At 34.9% G+C, this 19,693-nt stretch overlaps 1 protein-coding gene and 1 pseudogene across 1 annotated transcript; one reads left to right on the top strand and one right to left on the bottom strand.

Moving 5' to 3' along the window:
- The first annotated feature begins 9,956 nt into the window (after positions 1–9,956).
- On the top strand, positions 9,957–11,993 carry LOC132614533 (zeatin O-glucosyltransferase-like). The gene has a single exon (XM_060328997.1). It carries the CDS (start codon positions 10,219–10,221, stop codon positions 11,929–11,931), a length of 1,713 nt encoding a protein of 570 aa, XP_060184980.1. The 5' UTR covers positions 9,957–10,218; the 3' UTR covers positions 11,932–11,993.
- Positions 11,994–15,117: 3,124 nt separating this feature from the next.
- On the bottom strand, positions 15,118–18,977 carry LOC132614540 (uncharacterized; annotated as a pseudogene).
- Positions 18,978–19,693: the final 716 nt, after the last annotated feature.

Consider the following 19,693-nt stretch of genomic DNA (forward strand, 5'->3'; position numbering starts at 1 on the left):
GAATAAGAGATACATTACATGAGTTAAAATTAATGGTTAAGTTTTAATTAACTAAAGTAAGTTCTTACTTGAATAATTAATAAATATTGTTTGAAAAATTTTATTGGGATACAATGTTTTTAAAATACTTATTATTAATAATAAATGTAGTACTTATCTTTTTTTTTTTATTTGAAGTGGGCCGGGCCGGTGCCTCGGTGGGCCATCACCCGGGCTACTGGTGGGCCGGGCTGGTGGGATGTCCACCTTGTCCGGCCCAGCCCCCTAATAAAACTCACCTAGCCCAGCCCCTTACACCTCTTAGTGGGCTTGGGCCGGGCCGGTGGTGGGCCGAGTTTACCGGGCCGGTCCGGGTTGGCCCGGCTCACTTGACACCCTTAGCTTAAGGTATAATTAAACACACATTTTCAAGATTTAGATTTGCTAGCCTTTCCTTTTTGCCTTCACATTGCGGATCGGGTTGATAATAATGCTTAACGGTTCAGCTTATCGGCTATCGACTTTTAAATGTACTAATCTACTAGCCAACCAATAAGATATTGATTGGTTCGGTACAGAGTTAGCAATTATCGGACGGTGTATCAGTTAAATTTTATAACAACTATCACTTTACAATTCATAAGTTCCGGCAACTCTTAAAGCGAATCAAGTCGTTCAAAATAGAAACAGATTAGGCCAAATCAAAGTTCTTGTTCTTGGTAATGCACACGTAAACAAATATAAATTATAGCGTATGAACTCTCCGTTGATTAACAGAAACTTCATCGAAAGGAAACCATTTGTAACTAGGGGTGTGGAAAAACGGTTTAACCGATAAACCGAACCAATAGAAACGCTATTGGTTTATCATTATCAGGTTGACGGTTTATAAACGGTTTTGTAAATTTTATTATTTGGTTATCGGTTCCGGTTTTAAGGATTTAGTTAATGGTTAAACCGATAACCCAATAAGCTTATATTAATTTTATTTTTTTTATCCCTAATTATATATTAGTGACTTTAAATTCTAATTATACAAAACAAGTTTGTTTTAGCAAATAGCAATAACGTATTTGAATTTGCTTCTACAACTAGTGGCGGAGCTAGGATTTTCATCTGGGGGTTCAAAAATTCTAAAAGGTAAATACACGAAGAAGTCAGGGGGTTCAACATCTACTATATATACATAATAAAATAAATTTAACTTTAAAAATACACTGTAATTTTTCGCTGAGGGGGTTCAGATACCCCCTTGAGCTAACGTGGCTCTGCCCCTGTCTACAACATCCAAGTTGCTACTTAACGTGAAAGAAAAGAAGTTTGTATTAGCAAATAGGAACATATTTGAATTTGCTTCGACAACATCCAAGTTTGCTACTTAACGTGAAAGAAAAGAAGTTTGTATTAGCAAGCAGGAACGTATTTGAATTTGCTTCTACAACATCCAAGTTGCTACTTAACGTGAAAGAAAAGAAGTTTGTATTAGCAAATAGGAACGTATTTGAATTTTCTTCTACAACATCCAAGTTGCTACTTAACGTGAAAGAAAAGAAGTTTGTATTAGCAAATAGGAACGTATTTGAATTTGCTTCTAAAACATCCAAGTTGCTACTTAACGTGAAAGAAAAGAAGTTTGTATTAGCAAATAGGAACGTATTTGAATTTGCTTCTACAACATCCAAGTTTGCTACTTAACGTGAAAGAAAAGAAGTTTGTTTTAGCAAATAGCAATAACGTATTTGAATTTTCTTCTGCTTGTAATTTGTGTAGATTTTTAATCTTGTATGTATGAAGACAGTGTATATATGAACAAATGAAAACAAGAGAAAGTAAAAAACAATTAGAGGAGCATTTTCTTTTCGGTTAAACCGAAACTGAACCATTAAGGACCAAAAACCGATAAACCGAAACCAATAAAGAATATCTTATTGATTTGGTTATCGGTGTAGAATATTTAAAAACCAAAAATAAATAAACCGGACCGATAATAAACAAAATCGAACCAAACCGACCGATAAGTTACCCCTATTTGTAACCTCAAATCAGGCATGAAAGTAGCAGAACCAATTCATTTGATGTGTGTAAGCACAAACTTTTTGAAGTACCAAAACAGAACATAGATGAATGAAGAAAGATGTAAGAGAAAAGGCATCCTGGATAATTATTTCTGATTTGTTTGCCTTTTGCAAAACTCTCGTAGTGGCTACTCTTTAGGGAAATTTGGGTTATTTCCTAAAGAGTAAGAAATGGGTTTGGGGTTGTGCTTTTAGGAGATGAGGAATGGGAACGTGGTGCAGATATGAGTTACTTTAAGAGCATTTTTTCTTTCTTTCTTTCTGATTTCCCCCTTTTCCTTTTCCTAGTAGAATTTAATAGAAAATTAATTGTAAATTTTTAAAGGAATACCAATTTTAAAACTGAAACGTGGAAGTTGTATTCACACCATCTGGAATATTTTGTTTCATGTTTTAAATGGGTAATTCCCAATTTAAACAGAATATATGGATGTATATAATTAATTATTTTAAATCCATATTAGATAATTAAATAATACTAACTTATAACTAATTAGTAACTAATTAACTATTTTCTGTCCTAAAACTAACACATGGCATTCTGCTACGCCGTCACTTGTCACAATTCTATTGCAAACTATTTATATGTTTAGGGATAAAAATATAAATATGATAAATTCTTAACGAGTTAACGGTTTATCCCATCAAAAAATTAAGCAATCCCCCCGCACCGATAAGCCGTTAATTATAAAATTTTAATCAGTTCCCCAACCGCTAATCCGATAACCAATACTAATGAGCCAATAAGTCAATTTTTGCGCGCATACAATTATGCGCGTGCATTGTGTATTTGCTACAAAACCCAAAATATAGCTATGTTTCATAATTTTTTAAAACTATACATATATATCATAAATACAGTCTAAATATTTGGCATGTTATGTAATATTTCCGATAATTTAACTTGTTATAACTGTCATACCCCATTTTAACCGGGTTCAATTAGAGTACAACATATTGGTGATTCCTATTTGTTTTATTTAAGGAGTCGCCACCTAATTAATTTAACGGTGAATTAGGACACCTAGATGTTAACTAAGGTAAAGTTAAAACTAAACCTCCGTTAATAATCTGCTTAACCAATGTGATTCTAGGTAAGGGCTCTATATTATCCTAAAGGGAAGGTGTTAGGCATCCTTTAGAATCCGTTAACTACGGTTATCCGGCCAAACTTAGGTTAATTAATTAAGGATAAACAAGGTGCTTAAACTTTAAGAAAATGGTTTATAATATTACTAAAGTTTTAAAGAAAAATATAATAACGTTTTTTAAAATAAGATTAAAAAATATGCTAAGACTTTAAATAAAAATGCTATTTTAAAACAAGACTTGTAGGATAATTTACACAAAAGGAGACTTCGAACGTTATTTAAAGTAAACTTATAAATATTGCTAAACTTTAAATAATAATGTTATTTTGAAAATGAGACTTGCAAAATGTAATGGTTCGCATATAAATAAAAACTTTTAAGAGAAACCTAGCCAATTTAAATTTATGACAAAATTAAATTATATGTGCATAGTGGTGCAAAAGATCTAGACTTATTTACAAATAGAATGCAAAGATGATGAGTTTTCTCTCTCTTTTTACTAATTTATTTAACTATGCTCGGCTAAAAAATATGTATAATTGGATGAATCTTGAAAACAATGTTTATAAAAGATACTTGAGTTTATATTCGTATGTTAGTGACGCTTTAATTTTCTAAGATAGTAATAAATAAAACATAATTCTTTTGATTCAAATATACTATTTTAAAAATCAATTGTTCGGAAAGTAAATATTAAGATGCTATAGATAACTTTAATGTAAAAAGAAGAAAATGAAACTTATGGTATTAATTGAGTTTTTCTCTAAAATCCCTACCCGTTATACTAAAGTTAACCCACTAAGTTCGCTAAGGTTCACCTAAATTAAGAAAAAAAATAAAAAAAAGTTAATCACGTAATACAAGTTAAATGCAACAACATAAAATAGAGGTGTAGAAAAGATGTAGTGAGATGGGCCTAGCCCATTTTGGGCTGCTGCTGTTTGCTGCCACTGTTATGGACCTCGGCCCAGAATTCCCTTTTTAATTTTTTGCTGCGGGTGTAGATTGACCCGAAAGGAGGTAATGTTGGGCCTTGACCCAACACCGAATGCGGAAAAAGGAGACAAGTCCCTCGGACTCATATGCGATGGTCATGCAAAAAATGAGAGGGAAAAGGATTAGTATACACTCAATGAATAAGGTAAAATATAAACCCAAAATAGATCAGTAAATGATACACTTCACTGCTTCAACAACATTAGAGCGTTTATATCGTAATAATGCACGCAATTTGCCCAGCTGTGCAGTGGGCATCGCAAGAACAACTATATAATACACCAAGGCAAATAGCATCTACACAGCAATAGCAATTAACTTCACAAAACTACCTAACACAACATATGCTAAAGTAAAGAAATCTGCCTCGCAGTGGCAGTGAACTACAAAAAAAAAACATGCTTGGACAGATGAGATAGCGTCTAATATTCAGTATACCTGGTGTACTTGAAAGATATACAAGAATATACGACCCTTGTATACATGGGTGTGCACTAAGGTTTGTATATCATGTGTACTTGGGAGTATACCATGCCACAAATCAGGTAGGAAGGGGACAAGCAGAAGCAGTTACTTTATTCAAGTACAACCCTTTTGAAGGCCTCACAAGTACAGTCGATTTTTTTAGTTCACCAGCAACTCCAAAGCATTTTTTGGGTTTGAAAATCCCGAAGTCATTTAAAGAAGAGAGGGGTGAAGAAATTGGTATATGTAAATAAAAACCATGGTATTTAAGAAAATCACGCATGCATCAGGGTCATCAACAAAGTAATGCTAAATACACAGTGATATATAATAATCTAGCTATTACACTCAAGGATGAAAATTGGAAAAAGGCTATTGGTCTTTCAAACAATACCAGATTGTAATGGTAACAGAACTTCAATAAAACAAAACCTTTCTTTAGGGAATAAAAAAAAAAAGCAGAATTGGGAGAAAGACATCTCCCTTTGTTCCAACCTCTTTTATACCTTGTAAACAGAAAGTTAACATCACACAAGTAGCAACAACCTCTACCCCTACATAAACTGATTTAAATATAAACAACAAAAGAAGCAATTGGGACAGATTAAGAACACTAAAAGAAGCAGTACTTGGTCCAATGTTTTCAAATAAAGACTTTAACTTTGAGAGAAATGGAGAATGAACCCAAAAGAGGGGTACCTTGAGCTGAAAGAAAATGATCACAAACATGTTTCATTAATAAAGGAAGCTCAGGTTCGGGTTTAAAAAAAATTAGTAGCATTCACAGAGGCTAGAACATAACACACTTATATGTGGTTTTAACAAAAAAATAGTTTTTAATGAAACACGTAGGCTAAGCATCTCAATCTCATGCTATTCATTCGAATGTTCTTTACTTACTGATATAATCGATATGGAATGGATATTACAACCTTTTACATATTTAGATGGGTGATGGCAACCAATAAGGGACACGACAAGTCAAGATCAGCTTCTTCTTTCAACTAATGCAAATTATAACAAAAGCAAATTCCCTTATCTTTTAGCATACTCCTTACTTTTACTGATTCAAATATAAGAAGATGGGGGCATCTATTCATATCTTGAATATTTTAGAGAAAAGGACAGAACCAAAGGGGTTTGAAAACACCAGTATTTGTCTAAATTCAAAGATGAGTTGTTATTAGATTGGTACTAAGTTGTTACTCCAAACACATCATATCCATGATTAGTTAAACAGTAAACTAATCCCTTATGGATGAATCTTAATCCTTATAGACACTATGTGAATACAATTAATAGGTCTCGACACACACAAAGACTGAGTTAATCGAACTAAAAATAGATTACTATATGGAAACTAAACCAATTAATTATATGCAGCCAACCAATCAACAGCAGAAACAAGTTAACAATGGCGAATCTAACAGTAAGAACATTATTGATAATAACAACACTAGCTACTGCTAGCTAAGCTAATTCAAAACCAAGGCAGAAAACAATACTTCAAAGTTGGAAAGGACCTGGAAATTAACATGAAGGCACACAACACAGTAAATCTTTAATAAATTTGAACAAAATTGGAGCTGAATACCAAAACAAATCAGCAATACCACAGAACTAAAAATGACAACAGGGAAGGGAAGACTGCACCATGTTACCAACTACAGAATCCTAACAGATTCACAATGTCCTTTTTTAAACACATAAACTTGTGATCATATGAAAGGGAAAACAAGGGAGCCAAGTTCTTCAATTCCATAACTAGAAGTTGATTATTTAAATAGATATGTCATATTACATTAAAAGAGTGTAGAGATAACACCAAGCTTTCTACTGATTAAAGTTCAAAAGAACCAAACAAGATTCTTAACACTAATCATGAGTCCTACTATATTTTAACCAAGCAGAAACAAAAACACAACTTAGTGTAACAGAACCAAAGAAAGAATACATGCTAAGATGAGGAAAATGATATTACCTGCAGCGAACAGGGTGCGAGCCTCCGATATACCCTCGAAACACCACAAACTATTGAGTTGGTATTACTCGGAATCGCAGCAGTAATAAAAAAAAAACGTTTTTTATACTTTAATCGACATTAATCGATACTGTGACTGCTAAAAAAAAAAAACTAATTCAGCGACTGAAGAACTCAATATTTTGGGGATTTTTGCGACTGAAAAAAAAAAAAAAGACCTAGTTCTTAGGGAATTTCATGACTCAAAACAGACCCCTTTATTTTTTAGGGATTTCGGGTTTAAGATCTCTCTTCTAAGGGATTTCTTACGATTCTCAACCTTGATTCTTAGGGGATTTCATCAATCCAAAAAAAAAAACCTCCCTCTAAATGGATGCAAGGACTGGTATTTATAGTTGCGAGCTAGGGTTTCTTGTGACGAAGAGAGAGAGGAGCGGGGGGAACAGAGGGAAGTGGGAGCGGGGTGCAGGCGGCGGTGGTGGGGACGAGAGATGATGAAGGAAAGGAGCGGATGGGGAAAAGGGGAGAAGAGAGAGGAAGGGAGAGAAGATGATGGGGGGGCGGCGGCCTGAAGGAAAAAAATGAAAGGAAACCCTAACCTTTATTTTGAACGGATCCGGGTCGGGTCCAAATGATTTAATGGACTGGGTTGGCTAAAATATGGGCTGGTTGGGTAATTATTTGAGCTGAATTTTATGAATTGATCCGAAAAATAGTACGGGTTCTAAAGAGACCCGTTTAAAATTAATCATATACTGAGTGTGCTAAAATATCCCCTAATATAGAGTATGTGTTTATTAATATTTAGATGAAAATAAAATGACGCCGTAATAGTCGGGTGATAATATATTTGAGATTCAACAGTGAGTAAATGCTATTATTAAATTACGCGAAGATAAATGTGATGCGTGTGCATAAGCTGGTAAAAATGCCAAAATAGATAAAAATTGTGAATTAAAATAATAATAATAATAATAATAATAATAATAATAATAGCTAGTAACTGTAATAGAATAATGAAACGCTGGTATTGATAAGAGGCTAATAAATTATAGTAAAATATAAATATATTTTAATTTGTCGAAAATATTAGAAGCGTAAATAGGTATTCCGGGGAAGAGGCGGGACAAAATTGGGTGTCAACAATAACGTGCTAATTTACCAGATAATTTCACTTTCCATGGGTCGTGTTATCAGAAGTTTGTGGCAGCAACTTCTTTTAAAAGGATTCTTGTTCTATGCACATTTTATTTCAAGCACTTGAGTGATGTAGTTGTAGTGACTAATAGGCTGCACAACAAATTCCAGAGTTATGTCAACTAAATGTTTGATTGAACAACAATATTTCTTTTGTTTCTCTTTATAAATATCCAAAGATATCTCCTCATTTTAGGACATGACATGCGATTAGATTATCGGTAACGGTTCGGTTTGAACAATCCTAATTCACAGCACTCATTATGCGAGTTGCACTATAATATACCAGTTGGATTTTTTTTTTTTTTACATATTTAATGTATATAATGTCATAAAACTTTCATGTCAATCTCGTAGCTAATTTTTATAACCAATGGTGTATGTCGGTTATTTATAATACTGATTATTTATGTTGAAATAAATGACAATTACCATTGATTTTTTCTTTTCAAAAAATATTTCTTGTTTAGTTGTGCTGGCTGACTCTTTTTTTTTTTTTTTAGGTTTACTCGAACTCGCAACCTTCGGGTTGAAAGTGGAGGGCGCTTATCATCTGAGCAACCCCCTAGCTGACTCTGTTTGTTATTTAACCTTCTTTTTCCAGTAAGTTTTCGGAAAATACCGCTGAATTTTTAATTTAGTTAATCGATAGAGGCTAACGGAAATTTCCGACAGTCTCAGCCGATTTTTTTTCTTACCATCTGAGCAATCCCTCTTGGGGCTAGCACAATTATTTTTACAAAGATAGTTATTTTACGTTCCTCTTGAACTCGTTGATCTTTTTCCTCGAAAAATTGTGTTCTTCTAGAACTCAACACGTCAAAAAAAAAAAAAAACAGTTTTATTGCACCACTCAAATAATGGATAAATGGACATTATGTCTCACAAGATAAAACAACTTTCATGACGTAATGATATACGACATTTTTTTTGTACATATTATTAGTCATTGCCACCTTGAAAGCTAAAGGAACTGAGATCTAAGAGTAAAGTTTTTCTTTTTTTGTGTATAGTAGCGTACGTAGAATTTTTCATAAGCAGTATTACCATGTAAAGAGTGAACAACTAAATAAATCACTATAATGATATTTATAAAGACAACTCAAATTATATTAATAAAACTCATTGCAAGTACATTATCACAATTCTCTTCGACGAGATTTCATCCTTTGCAAGGTGTACTCGTGTTCATAATAGGCTCATTAGAAACATTACTAAATACTTATTTTTCTATATAAGGAACCAAGCAACCATTCAAAAGCTCATGAACAATAAAAATAAAACTTCAAGCACTTAATAAAAATTTATAGTGAAGAAAGTACTAACCTGATGCGAAATCGATATGCCGATGAACAGAAACGAGAAGAAACTTGCAAATATCTTTGAAATTTGGGCAGCTAGCAATGTTATTTATTAGTTATATTCTAATAAAAAAAAGAACTTAGGGTTTTAACTTCTAAACAGTAGTAACATTTATTTTCTTTAGGGTTTTAAATGGAACTGCAAGTTTATTTAGGAGTTTAAATGAAAGTGCCAGCTTTTTTAGGATATTAAAACTGGCAGGTTAAGGCTATGAGTCCAAAAAATATTTTTTACCAAATAACAACCACTAGGTTCAGTTCTTTTACAATTTTAATATGAAAATATTAAAAAACATTGAGGCTTCGCGATTTCGAACACGCGACCTATCGGGTAAGAGTGCATCGCCTAACCGCTTGGCGACCGAACAACTTTTTACAAGCAGGGTCCTTTTAATAGTTTTACCTCCTATTTTCATTTTATTTATTATATATATATATATATATTAAAAAAATTCGACGAAGCAGTGCCACGTGACACCCCTCAGGACAAGGTAAATCCGCTCCTTGGTTTAATACCACACCCTGTCTAATATTTTGAATAAATTAAAACTAGTGGCTACTTACTAAAGAAACAATTTCACGTCATTTTTGTTCCCCAAAAATTAGGTGGACGGGAAGAAATGACCAAATACTTTTTTTCTTTTCATTGATTCATCAACCTAATTTCAAAATTTGCACCACTGCATTATTGAATATATGTGTGAAAACCTTTTATGATTGCCAAATTTGTCTAGCTAAATTTATCATATTTGTTTCTTGTCATGACTAGATATATATATATATGACAAACATAGATGGAGCTGTTTCTTGTCACTAGCCATGTATATGACAAACATATGTAGAGTTCCGTTTACTCCACGTTGCATGTGTATGAAATTTAAAATGCCTTGTTATGGTTGGGCTCTACTTCATTTGTCGTCTTAGAACAATTAAGATATAACATATGTTGAAAAATCATCAAGGTAGTTCCTTATAAAACTATCTGTTTTTGTTCATATCAAAATATAATTCACTTCATAAGAGTATTTCTCAAATTGTGTATCACTAGAGATCTTTCTAATATATATAGCTCAATGGCTGAAAATTTTAGCTCAAAAACACATGGACAAAATGGTGTGCATGAATCCAAGGGCGAAGGTACAGTCGACGAAGAGTTGTCAGTTGGCCAAAATGGTACGCAACACGTCAAGGGCGGAGCTACAACCAGCGAAGGGTTGTCAATTGGCCAAAATGGCACGCAAAACATCAGGGGCGGAGTTACAGTCAGCGAAGGGTTGTCAATTGGACAAAATAGTGTGCAAGCCATCAGGGGCGGAGCTACAACCGGCGAACGGTCGTCAATTGAACACCCTTCATCGAAAAATTATAGTACTGTAGCGAAATTCCTGACTCTGCCACTGCAAGACGATGCCCGAGTAGCTGTTGTCATGGTGCCGCTTCCAGCACAAGGCCATCTCAACCAACTCCTCCATCTCTCCAGACTCATTTCCATGTACAATATCCAAGTCCATTACATTGGATCCACAACTCACATTAAACAAGCAAAAATTAGAGCTCATGGCTTTGATCCACTCACCATAACAAAACTTCATTTCCATGAATTTCATCAAACGCCTTCTTTTGAAACTCCCCTGCCTAATCCTAATGCTTCTCACAAATTTCCAAACCAACTTATGCCTTCATTTTATGCCACATCCCATCTCCGCGAGCCAGTTTGCTCGCTAGTGCGCGAACTTCTAAGCACGAATATTGGCAAAGTTGTTGTTATTTATGATAGTTTGATGAAATGGGTAGTTCAAGATTTGCCACAAATGCCAAATACAGAATGCTACTCTTTCAATAGTACCTCAGCCTTCATGATATATTCATTTTTGTGGGAACTCAAAGGAAAGCCTTTTCATCCTGGAACTGAAAATTATGAGGATATTCCAACAATTGGAGATTGTTTTCCTCCAGAGTTTTGGGAATTTTTGAAGATACAAGAACAATTTGATGGGAAGATCGATTGTGGTGAACTTTACAATTCATCAAGAGTAATAGAAAGTTTGTACCTTGATTTAATGGCCAAAGAATATGATGGCATGAAGCAATGGGCTATAGGTCCATTCAATCCATTGGAGAAAAATGAGAAGAGCAAAGACTCAAACAAACGCCACGAGTCCCTCGATTGGCTTGACAAACAAGAACCAAACTCGGTTATTTTCGTGTCATTTGGCACGACTACTTCGTTGTGTGATGAAGAAGTTAAAGAGCTTGCGGTTGGACTAGAGAAGAGTCACCAAAAGTTCGTTTGGGTACTCAGAGATGCTGACAAAGGAGATGTTTTTACAAGTGAGGTTAGAAAAGTACAATTGCCTCAAGGATATGAAGAGGGAATAAAAGAAAGAGGGATTATAGTAAGAGATTGGGCACCCCAGTTGGAAATTTTAGCACATAGTTCAACGGGCGGTTTTATGAGTCATTGCGGTTGGAATTCATGCATGGAGAGTATGTCCTTTGGAGTTCCTATAGCAGCATGGCCAATGCATTCGGATCAGCCAAGGAATTCTCAACTTGTAACGAAGTACTTGAAAATTGGACTAATTGTTAGGCCATGGGCAAGTCGTGATGAACATGTTACATCAGAGATGGTTGAAAATGCTGTGAAAACATTGATCACTTCAAAAGAGGGAGATGAGATGAGGAAAAGAGCAGCAGATTTGAGGAATGCTATTAAAAAAGCAGTGGCTGATGGGGGCATCAACCGCGCTGAGATGGATTCTTTCATCGCTCACATTACTCGCTAATTTTTCTTCAATGGAAATTTAATGGAATGGCATCTTTGGAAGTTCAGTTCATTTTTCAACAATGTCCTATTGTATCAGCAGTTGCAACAATATTTAACTGTTTATAGCGAGTATAATTTGAAGACCTAGAATAAAGTAAATAACGTGTTATAATACACTAGGTAAAAATTCTTTACACTGTCAAATACATATAAAGTGAATCTGAAAAGGAATAATCATTTGAGTCCTTTTGTGTGTCCAAGGAGATATAATAATATTAAGCCTTTGATTTCTTTCGTACGCTAGCAAGTTGCAGCAACTAAAATTTAACATTCATAAAGTAAGGCATCTAACACCTTAAGAGGGTGATGAGAGACATGAATTTTAAAACCTCAAATATGGTGATGTAACTTGAAGTAGACAGAGGCAAGTTATCCAAATTTAGCTAGTTTGGATTTCACATTTGTATCACATTTATACTTTTAAACTAGTTAATCAATCCGCGCTTTGCGCGGTCAGACATTTGTTTGTGTAAATTTAGTTGACAAAGATGGGGAAAAAAGTTATATATATATATATATATATATATAGATGAAAAAAATAATAATCAAATGTATTTGAAAATATACATCGTGAAGAAGTAAAACAGAAGAAAACAAATACATACATATATATAATGCATTGCTCAGCATTTATAATTTTATAAAGTTCTCGGATAATTCTCTCAATTGGGGAATAGAAGTTACACTTACTTTATAGGGAAAATTTACGTAATATAAATTTTCTCATCTTCGCTTCGTTTTTAAATGTTGAAGTTCATAAATTAGGCATGTATTAAGTTTCTGCATATAAACTGAGTACTCCTCTTCATCTTTGATCACCGTCCAAACACTCCTGTTCCATCATTCAACCACCAATAATTCTTTTGCTAACATATATACATAGCCATCGTCTGAAGCCTAACTTATCTTTTACCACAATTTTTGGAAACTTCCCTGGGAAAAATAGGAAAAACTCGCTTACAAATCCCATATTGATAAGCTTTTAACTGCTACTCCAAAATAAATAAGGAAAAGGGGTGAAAGGTGTCGTTCCAAAATTCTATCAAACACAAAAACGCTTGTCTTATCAATTTCTTGATTCTCGAGTATCATATATAGAGAGACTTACATGATGTGTCACCCGAACGACGATGGTGCTAGAGGTTGACACTGACTGCGGTGGTTTCATCGACTTGCAAGAGTTCGCTGCACACTGCCCTGTTGAAGGCCCTAACAAAATATAAAGGTCATGTCTTTAGATTTCATTTAATTCTTTTTCTTCTTATTTTAAAGAAAGAAATAAAGGGTAACAAATTTCAATTTAAGATTAATTAGTAAGAAGTAAAGCGTACATGAAAATTAAAATCAAAATCGGTATCATTCATGTAATGGTTATCAACAACCTTGAAGATTGAAGTGCGACTTCGAGAGGCAAATATTACAAAGCTAATCTCCATCTCAAACCTGAATTAATTGGCGGCAATTTCAATCCGTGAATGCAATGATATATGTATAAAAATTAGCATACATGTGTATACGCGAAGATGTTAAGAAGAGAGTAACATGAAGGAATATGTGTTACCTGAATTTTAAGGAGAGAAGGATAAAATTTGCTTTCACTTAGAAATGAATGTTAAATGGAGCCGTAAGTTAGCAGTTACACGGGAATGAGGAAGCGGGAAATCTGAAATAGCAAACGGACCGGATGCATCGCTTCCTTAGTGAGGCGAAACGGTCCATTGTTTAAATGGGTGTCATTTGGATTTTTTTTTACTGAATTAAAAGAATGTTGGGAGAAAAATCAAATAAATGAGGAAAAAGATAAATCTAAATCCTGGCTTAGGAGCGTGCCACGTCAGCGGCCTCATGTCCTGCTTTTATATAGATATATAGATAATTCACATTGTATAGATTTATACTAAATTTCATCAGCAATGGCTGAAAATTAGGATCTTGCTTGTCACATGTGTTTTAAAATTAGCGTTAAACTTTATATTAAATGCATAGTTTCTAATTGGTGACAGCAAATTAAATCATATCATGAGCAGCCTAGCATTATAAATATTCAACTGTTAAAGCCTTGTTATAAGTGAGCATTTAATCATAACACCTGGCTAGCTATCCTTCATTCTGAAAACATCAGCCAGCCAAAAAAATGCTATAGTTGTTTTCATGATTATAGCCTTTTTCATTTGTCATATCGACTCTACATCAGTTTCTGTGCTGCCATGGGAATCGGATGAATCACGGTTACCATCTTTTGGTTCGGAAAAACTGATGAAAAATGAAGCACAAAAACCAAGGAAGTTGCTGGAGACCTGTGAATGCCCTCTTTGCAACTGTGTTTGTCCTTGTGATGCAAGTTCAGGCGACTGTTAAATTCATTGAAGGTTGATGTATCCAGAGGCGGATCCAGGATTTTAAGACGGCGGGGGCACTATTATCTTAACATAAATGCCAACAAAAATTTTATAGACGACTGAGGGATAATACTGTGTCGGACTGGTCACTAATAGCGTAGCAGTAACGAAAATACAAGTATATAGGTCAAATATGTGTAACAAATAAAATTTAACACAGTGAAGCAAATGTAAGAGATAGCTCAGTAGCTAAGGCTGTGCAACATGTGGTGACAGTGCAAGTTTGAATCTGGGCGAGCTCATTTAACGGTTATTGTTTTCCTAAAAATAGGCTCAAAAAAATAATTAAAAGTGACATTCGGGTTCGATCCGGGGTGACATGTAAGGGAAGCAGCAGTTGCAACCAACGTGCCCCAAAGACACTTTCATTTGTTAGAGCGCACAATTAAATATATACTAATTTTTCAAGGTATATATACATATATATACGCAATTTTTTCCGAAGGGTGGGAGTGCACGTGCACTCCAACTCTTCCACTTAGTTCCGCCTCTGGATGTATCTCCTATTTACATATTATAATGGCAAGAGAGATTGTGCTTCAATATGTATGTGGTGATATAGCTATTTCTATGTAATTCTGATGATATCCTCTTCTCCAGCTATGCATAAATAAAACAGATGTTGTAGCTATAAATATATACCTGAGTTCTTGAATATCTGAAGCATGTCAAGACTACACATCAAAGTTTGCCATCTTTAAGAAAGTTATTTCCCCACAACACCATAAAAACAATAAAAAATAGCAATGACATTGCATGCTTAATATACTATTGATATAATTTCATATATTATACCACTCTTAAGAGACTAGCAATTATTTGATTTCATATAATAATTGTTATCAATAAGTCTAATTTCAACCAGTAATGTGAGAGATGAAAGAATCCATCTCAGCGCAGTTGATGCCCCCATCCATAACTGATTTTTTAATAGCATTGCTCAAATCTGCTGCTCTTTTCCTCATCTCATTTCCCTCTTTTGAAGTCATCAAAGTTATCACGGCATTTTCAACCATTTCTGATGTAACGTGTTCATCTCGATGCCCCCATGGCCTTACAGTTAGTCCAAATTTCAAGTACTTTGTTACAAGTTGAGAATTCCTTGGCTGATCCGAATGCATTGGCCATGCCGCAATAGGAACTCCAAAGGACATACTCTCCATACACGAATTACATTCGCAATGACTCATAAAACTTCCCGTTGAACTATGTGCTAAAATTTCCAATTGTGGTGCCCAATCTCTTACTATTATCCCTTTTCCTTTTATTCTCTCTTCATATCCTTCAGGCAAATGAATTTTTCGAACTTCACTTGTAAATACATTTCCTTTATCAGCATCTCTGAGTACCCAAATGAACTTTTGCTGGCTTTTCTCTAGTCCGAGTGCAATCCCTTCGATTTCTTCATCACACAATGAAGTAGTGGTTCCAAATGACACGAAAATATCGAGTTTTCCTCTTGTTCGTCAAGCCAATCAAGGGACTCGTAGCGTTGGTTGGAGTCTTTTGTCGTCTCCGTTAGCACCAGGGAATTGAATGGACCTATAGCCCATAATTTCGTGTCATCGAATTCTTTAACCATTAAATCAAGGTACAAACTTTCGATCACTCTAGATGAATTGGAAAATTCACCACAGCTGATTTCCCCAACAAAGGGCACAACTTTTTTCTTCAAATAGTCCCAAAAGTCAGAAGAAAAAACAGTCTTTTAACTGATGGAATGTCCTCAAAATGTTCAGTTCCAGGCAGAACAGGATTTCCTATAACTTCCCAAAAGTACGAATACCGGTGAAAAGCTGAGATAGGATTGAAAACAGTAGCATTCAGTATTAGGCATTTCAGGCAAATCTTGATCCGACGCATCAAATTATCATAAATAACAACCACTTTTTATGATTTGTACAAAAAAGTTCGCGTATTAGAGAGCAAACGGGGTCACGGAGATGGGATGCTGCGAAGTATGAAGGGATCAGTTGGTTAGGAAATTTGTGAGAGGCATTCGGATTTGGAAGGGGAGTTTCAAAAGAAGGTGTTTGATATTCATGGAACTGAACGTTCGTGTGGTGTGAGGATCAACACCGTGAACCCGAGCTTTTCGCTTGTTGAATGTGAGCAGTGGTTCCGACGTAATGGTCAACACCGTGAACCCGAGCTTTTCACTTGTTGAATGTGAGCAGTGGTTCCAACGTAATGGACAGGGATATTGTACGAGGAAACAAGTCGAGAGAGATGGAGAAATTGGTTGAGATGACATTGTGCTGGAAATGGCACCATCACTATAGCAACTTTTGAAATGCATTCATCAGCCATTGGAAATTTTTTGGAGAAGTGAAATCTTGGAATTAAATGTCTGAATATTAAACAGTACAAGTGTGTATATAGGTAGAAGAAAGTCTTTGCATTAATTTTACTAACAGAATGAATTTAATTTTATGAATTGACTACAAGTCATATGCACATATAGCAATGAACTTTGAACACATAGATAATGTGAAAGTCAAAATGCTGAAAATCTGAAAGTCAAAATGCTGAAATTCTGAAATTAATGTTATACAAAATCTTGTACAGTTTCTGCAGCATTTGAAGTGTGTTACTGCCCCCTTCCCATTTTAACTGTCGCTTTAGCTCAAAATAATTGTCACTTTACTATTTCAAGATTAAAGTTGGCAATAACAAAAGTAGTTCTTTCTATGTTGTCCAATTCTCAAAAAGCATATGACAAATAGCGATCACTCAGTAAATTACCTTATATTTATTGTTTTCTTAACGGATGTGAAAAGAACTAAAACGACAGTTAAATTGGGACAGAGGAAGTATATTCTAATGAAAATAAGGACCTCTCGGAAGGAGTGAAATGTTGATTTCAACAAAGACTGGATTTCCACTTGTTAAAAGTTCAACTGTCTTGAATCTTTTTCCATGTTCAAGTAATACAATTAATGCAAGTTAATAGTAATGAATTAGATTTCTTTCATGAGATACAAAAATTTTGCTTGCTCTTTCATCAGTTATTGTAGTTGATGATCCAAAAGAAAGATAAATAACAGAAGCATATGGAATATGTAAAAGAGATTTTGGTAAAGCATAAACGCAAACATTTATTCATGTTAAAACTAGCTTAATCATCTGTTAAGAAGCAGACTAGTGACAGGTTAATTTAAAGGAAAATGAGAAGTAACCAAAATAATTGAAAAATTTCTGGTAAAAAAACAAGTCTATCTTGTGATATGCGCGATAAAAGAATCCAACTCCATTTGAGAAGCACCCCCCTTCTTTGTGGAATGCCTTACGGCTTCTCCCAATTCTTCTACTCTTTTCCTAATCGCATCGCCTTCTTCCGATGCCATCAACTTCCTCACGACATTCTCAATGGTAGACGCACTCACTAGCTCTTCGCATTTCTCCCACTCCCTCACAATTAGGCCTACGTTCAACAATTCCATTACCAAGAAACCATTTTTCGGTTGGTCAGAATGCATAGGCCAAGCAGCTATTGGAACCCCCATAGTGATACTTTCTATGCAAGAATTCCATCCACAATGACTCATGAACCCGCCCGTGGACGAATGAGCCAAGATTTCGGGTTGTGGGGCCCATTCTCTCACCACTAACCCGGCCCCTTTTACTCTTTCTTCAAACCCTTCTGGCAACTCAACTTTTCTAACTTCCCCCGTAAATATATCTCCTCTATCGGCATCTCTCAACACCCATATAAACCTCTGTTTGCTCTATTCTAATCCCATCGTGAGCTCCTTGATTTCCCTATCGGAAAATGAAGTTGTTCCGAAAGATACGTAAAGAATTGATGTTGGAGGTTGTTTGTTAAGCCACTCCAAACATATATTCTCCCTATTCGAGACACGATCTAGTTTAGTAGGCAAAATCGGTCCAATAGCCCATTGTTTCTTGTTCTGTTTACTTGCTATTTGTGCAACCAAATCAAGAAACTCGCCTTCGATTGCTTTGCTGTATTATGGATATCACCTGATCCAATATCCATATGTGGACTCTGAAGAGATCCAAGATTCTTGATTCCATCTGTCATAATTCCTTCAAAGGAAGGTAACTTTTTAAGCAATTCCTCTTCAAGTTGGACATACATTCCACTGTATAAGCATATAAAACAGTATAACTCAAAGCTGATATGCAATTAAATACATAGGACTCCGCGTTGTGCAATGACGAAACATCCTGAACGTTGTAGGACATTAAAGAATCATGAACAACAACAACTCGTCTTGATTTTGAGGAAATATCGCATAAGAAAGAAGAAATATGCTCGCGAAGAAGCATAGAAGCATCCCATGATGGTTGAAGATGTGATGGAAATTTGCTTAAGGCATTAAATTTAGGTGAAGCTGAGGCCAATTCAGGAGTTGGGATGTCATGGAAATGGATTTTGGCTATGTCTGATGGATTTAAGGCGTTGGCTCGAAGCCGAGCTTGAAGATTATGTGTAGCTGAACCAACATAGTAGACAGGAAGATTATATGGTGAGGAGATTAAACAGGCAAGTTGAAGAAGTTGATTGAGATGGCCTTGTGCTGGAAATGGAATCATGACTATAGCAACTTCATGATCTTGTTTTCTCAAGTTGTCAAGCTCATGGTTTGTTAAATTCTCATAGCTAGAATTTGTACTTCTATCGGATCCTCGCTGTCTCCTGTTTGAGTTTGTGTTATGGAAGTATAAAAATCAAAATTTTGTACTTGTGTCGGATCCTCCTTGTCTCCTGATTGAACTTGTGTCATAGTAGAATATTTACAGAAATTCAAATTTCGTACTTCTGTCGGATCCTTCCTATCTCTTGATAGAGCTTGTATTTCTTCAATGTAATGACTTTGAAGTCTATGAGAATTGAACAGAAGTAAGACTTGAAAATATTGAGTACCTTTCATAAAGTAGCTGTTGAAGTGTGTATATATACACAGGCAAGGTGAACACCTATATATAGCCAAATTTATTTCTGCCTAACGTCTTAAGCTAGCTGCAGGGTGGGAAGGGGAAGGACTATTCGACAAAACATGTAAATTCTCAATAGTTTGACATACAATTTGAAAACTTAAATGTTACTCCATATGATATAATTACAAAGACGGGTTTAGCTTATATACATTGACAGTTTTAAAAAAAAAAATTGATACTTATAAGTACGATAGCGAGGCAAATCTTAGTGTGGAGTCCTTAATGTATGTAGTTGCCTACAAATAGCTGGTGGTTGAACGTGCTTTTTTTTTTTTAATCTCGGAAGGAGGTTCATTGTGAAATTTACCTTAGGCAAATCTCACATCCGAATAGAAGAAAGTTAGATATCGTGTAAGA

The sequence above is a fragment of the Lycium barbarum genome, chromosome 10 (assembly GCF_019175385.1).
Source record: "Lycium barbarum isolate Lr01 chromosome 10, ASM1917538v2, whole genome shotgun sequence".
NCBI classification, from domain to species: domain Eukaryota; kingdom Viridiplantae; phylum Streptophyta; class Magnoliopsida; order Solanales; family Solanaceae; genus Lycium; species Lycium barbarum.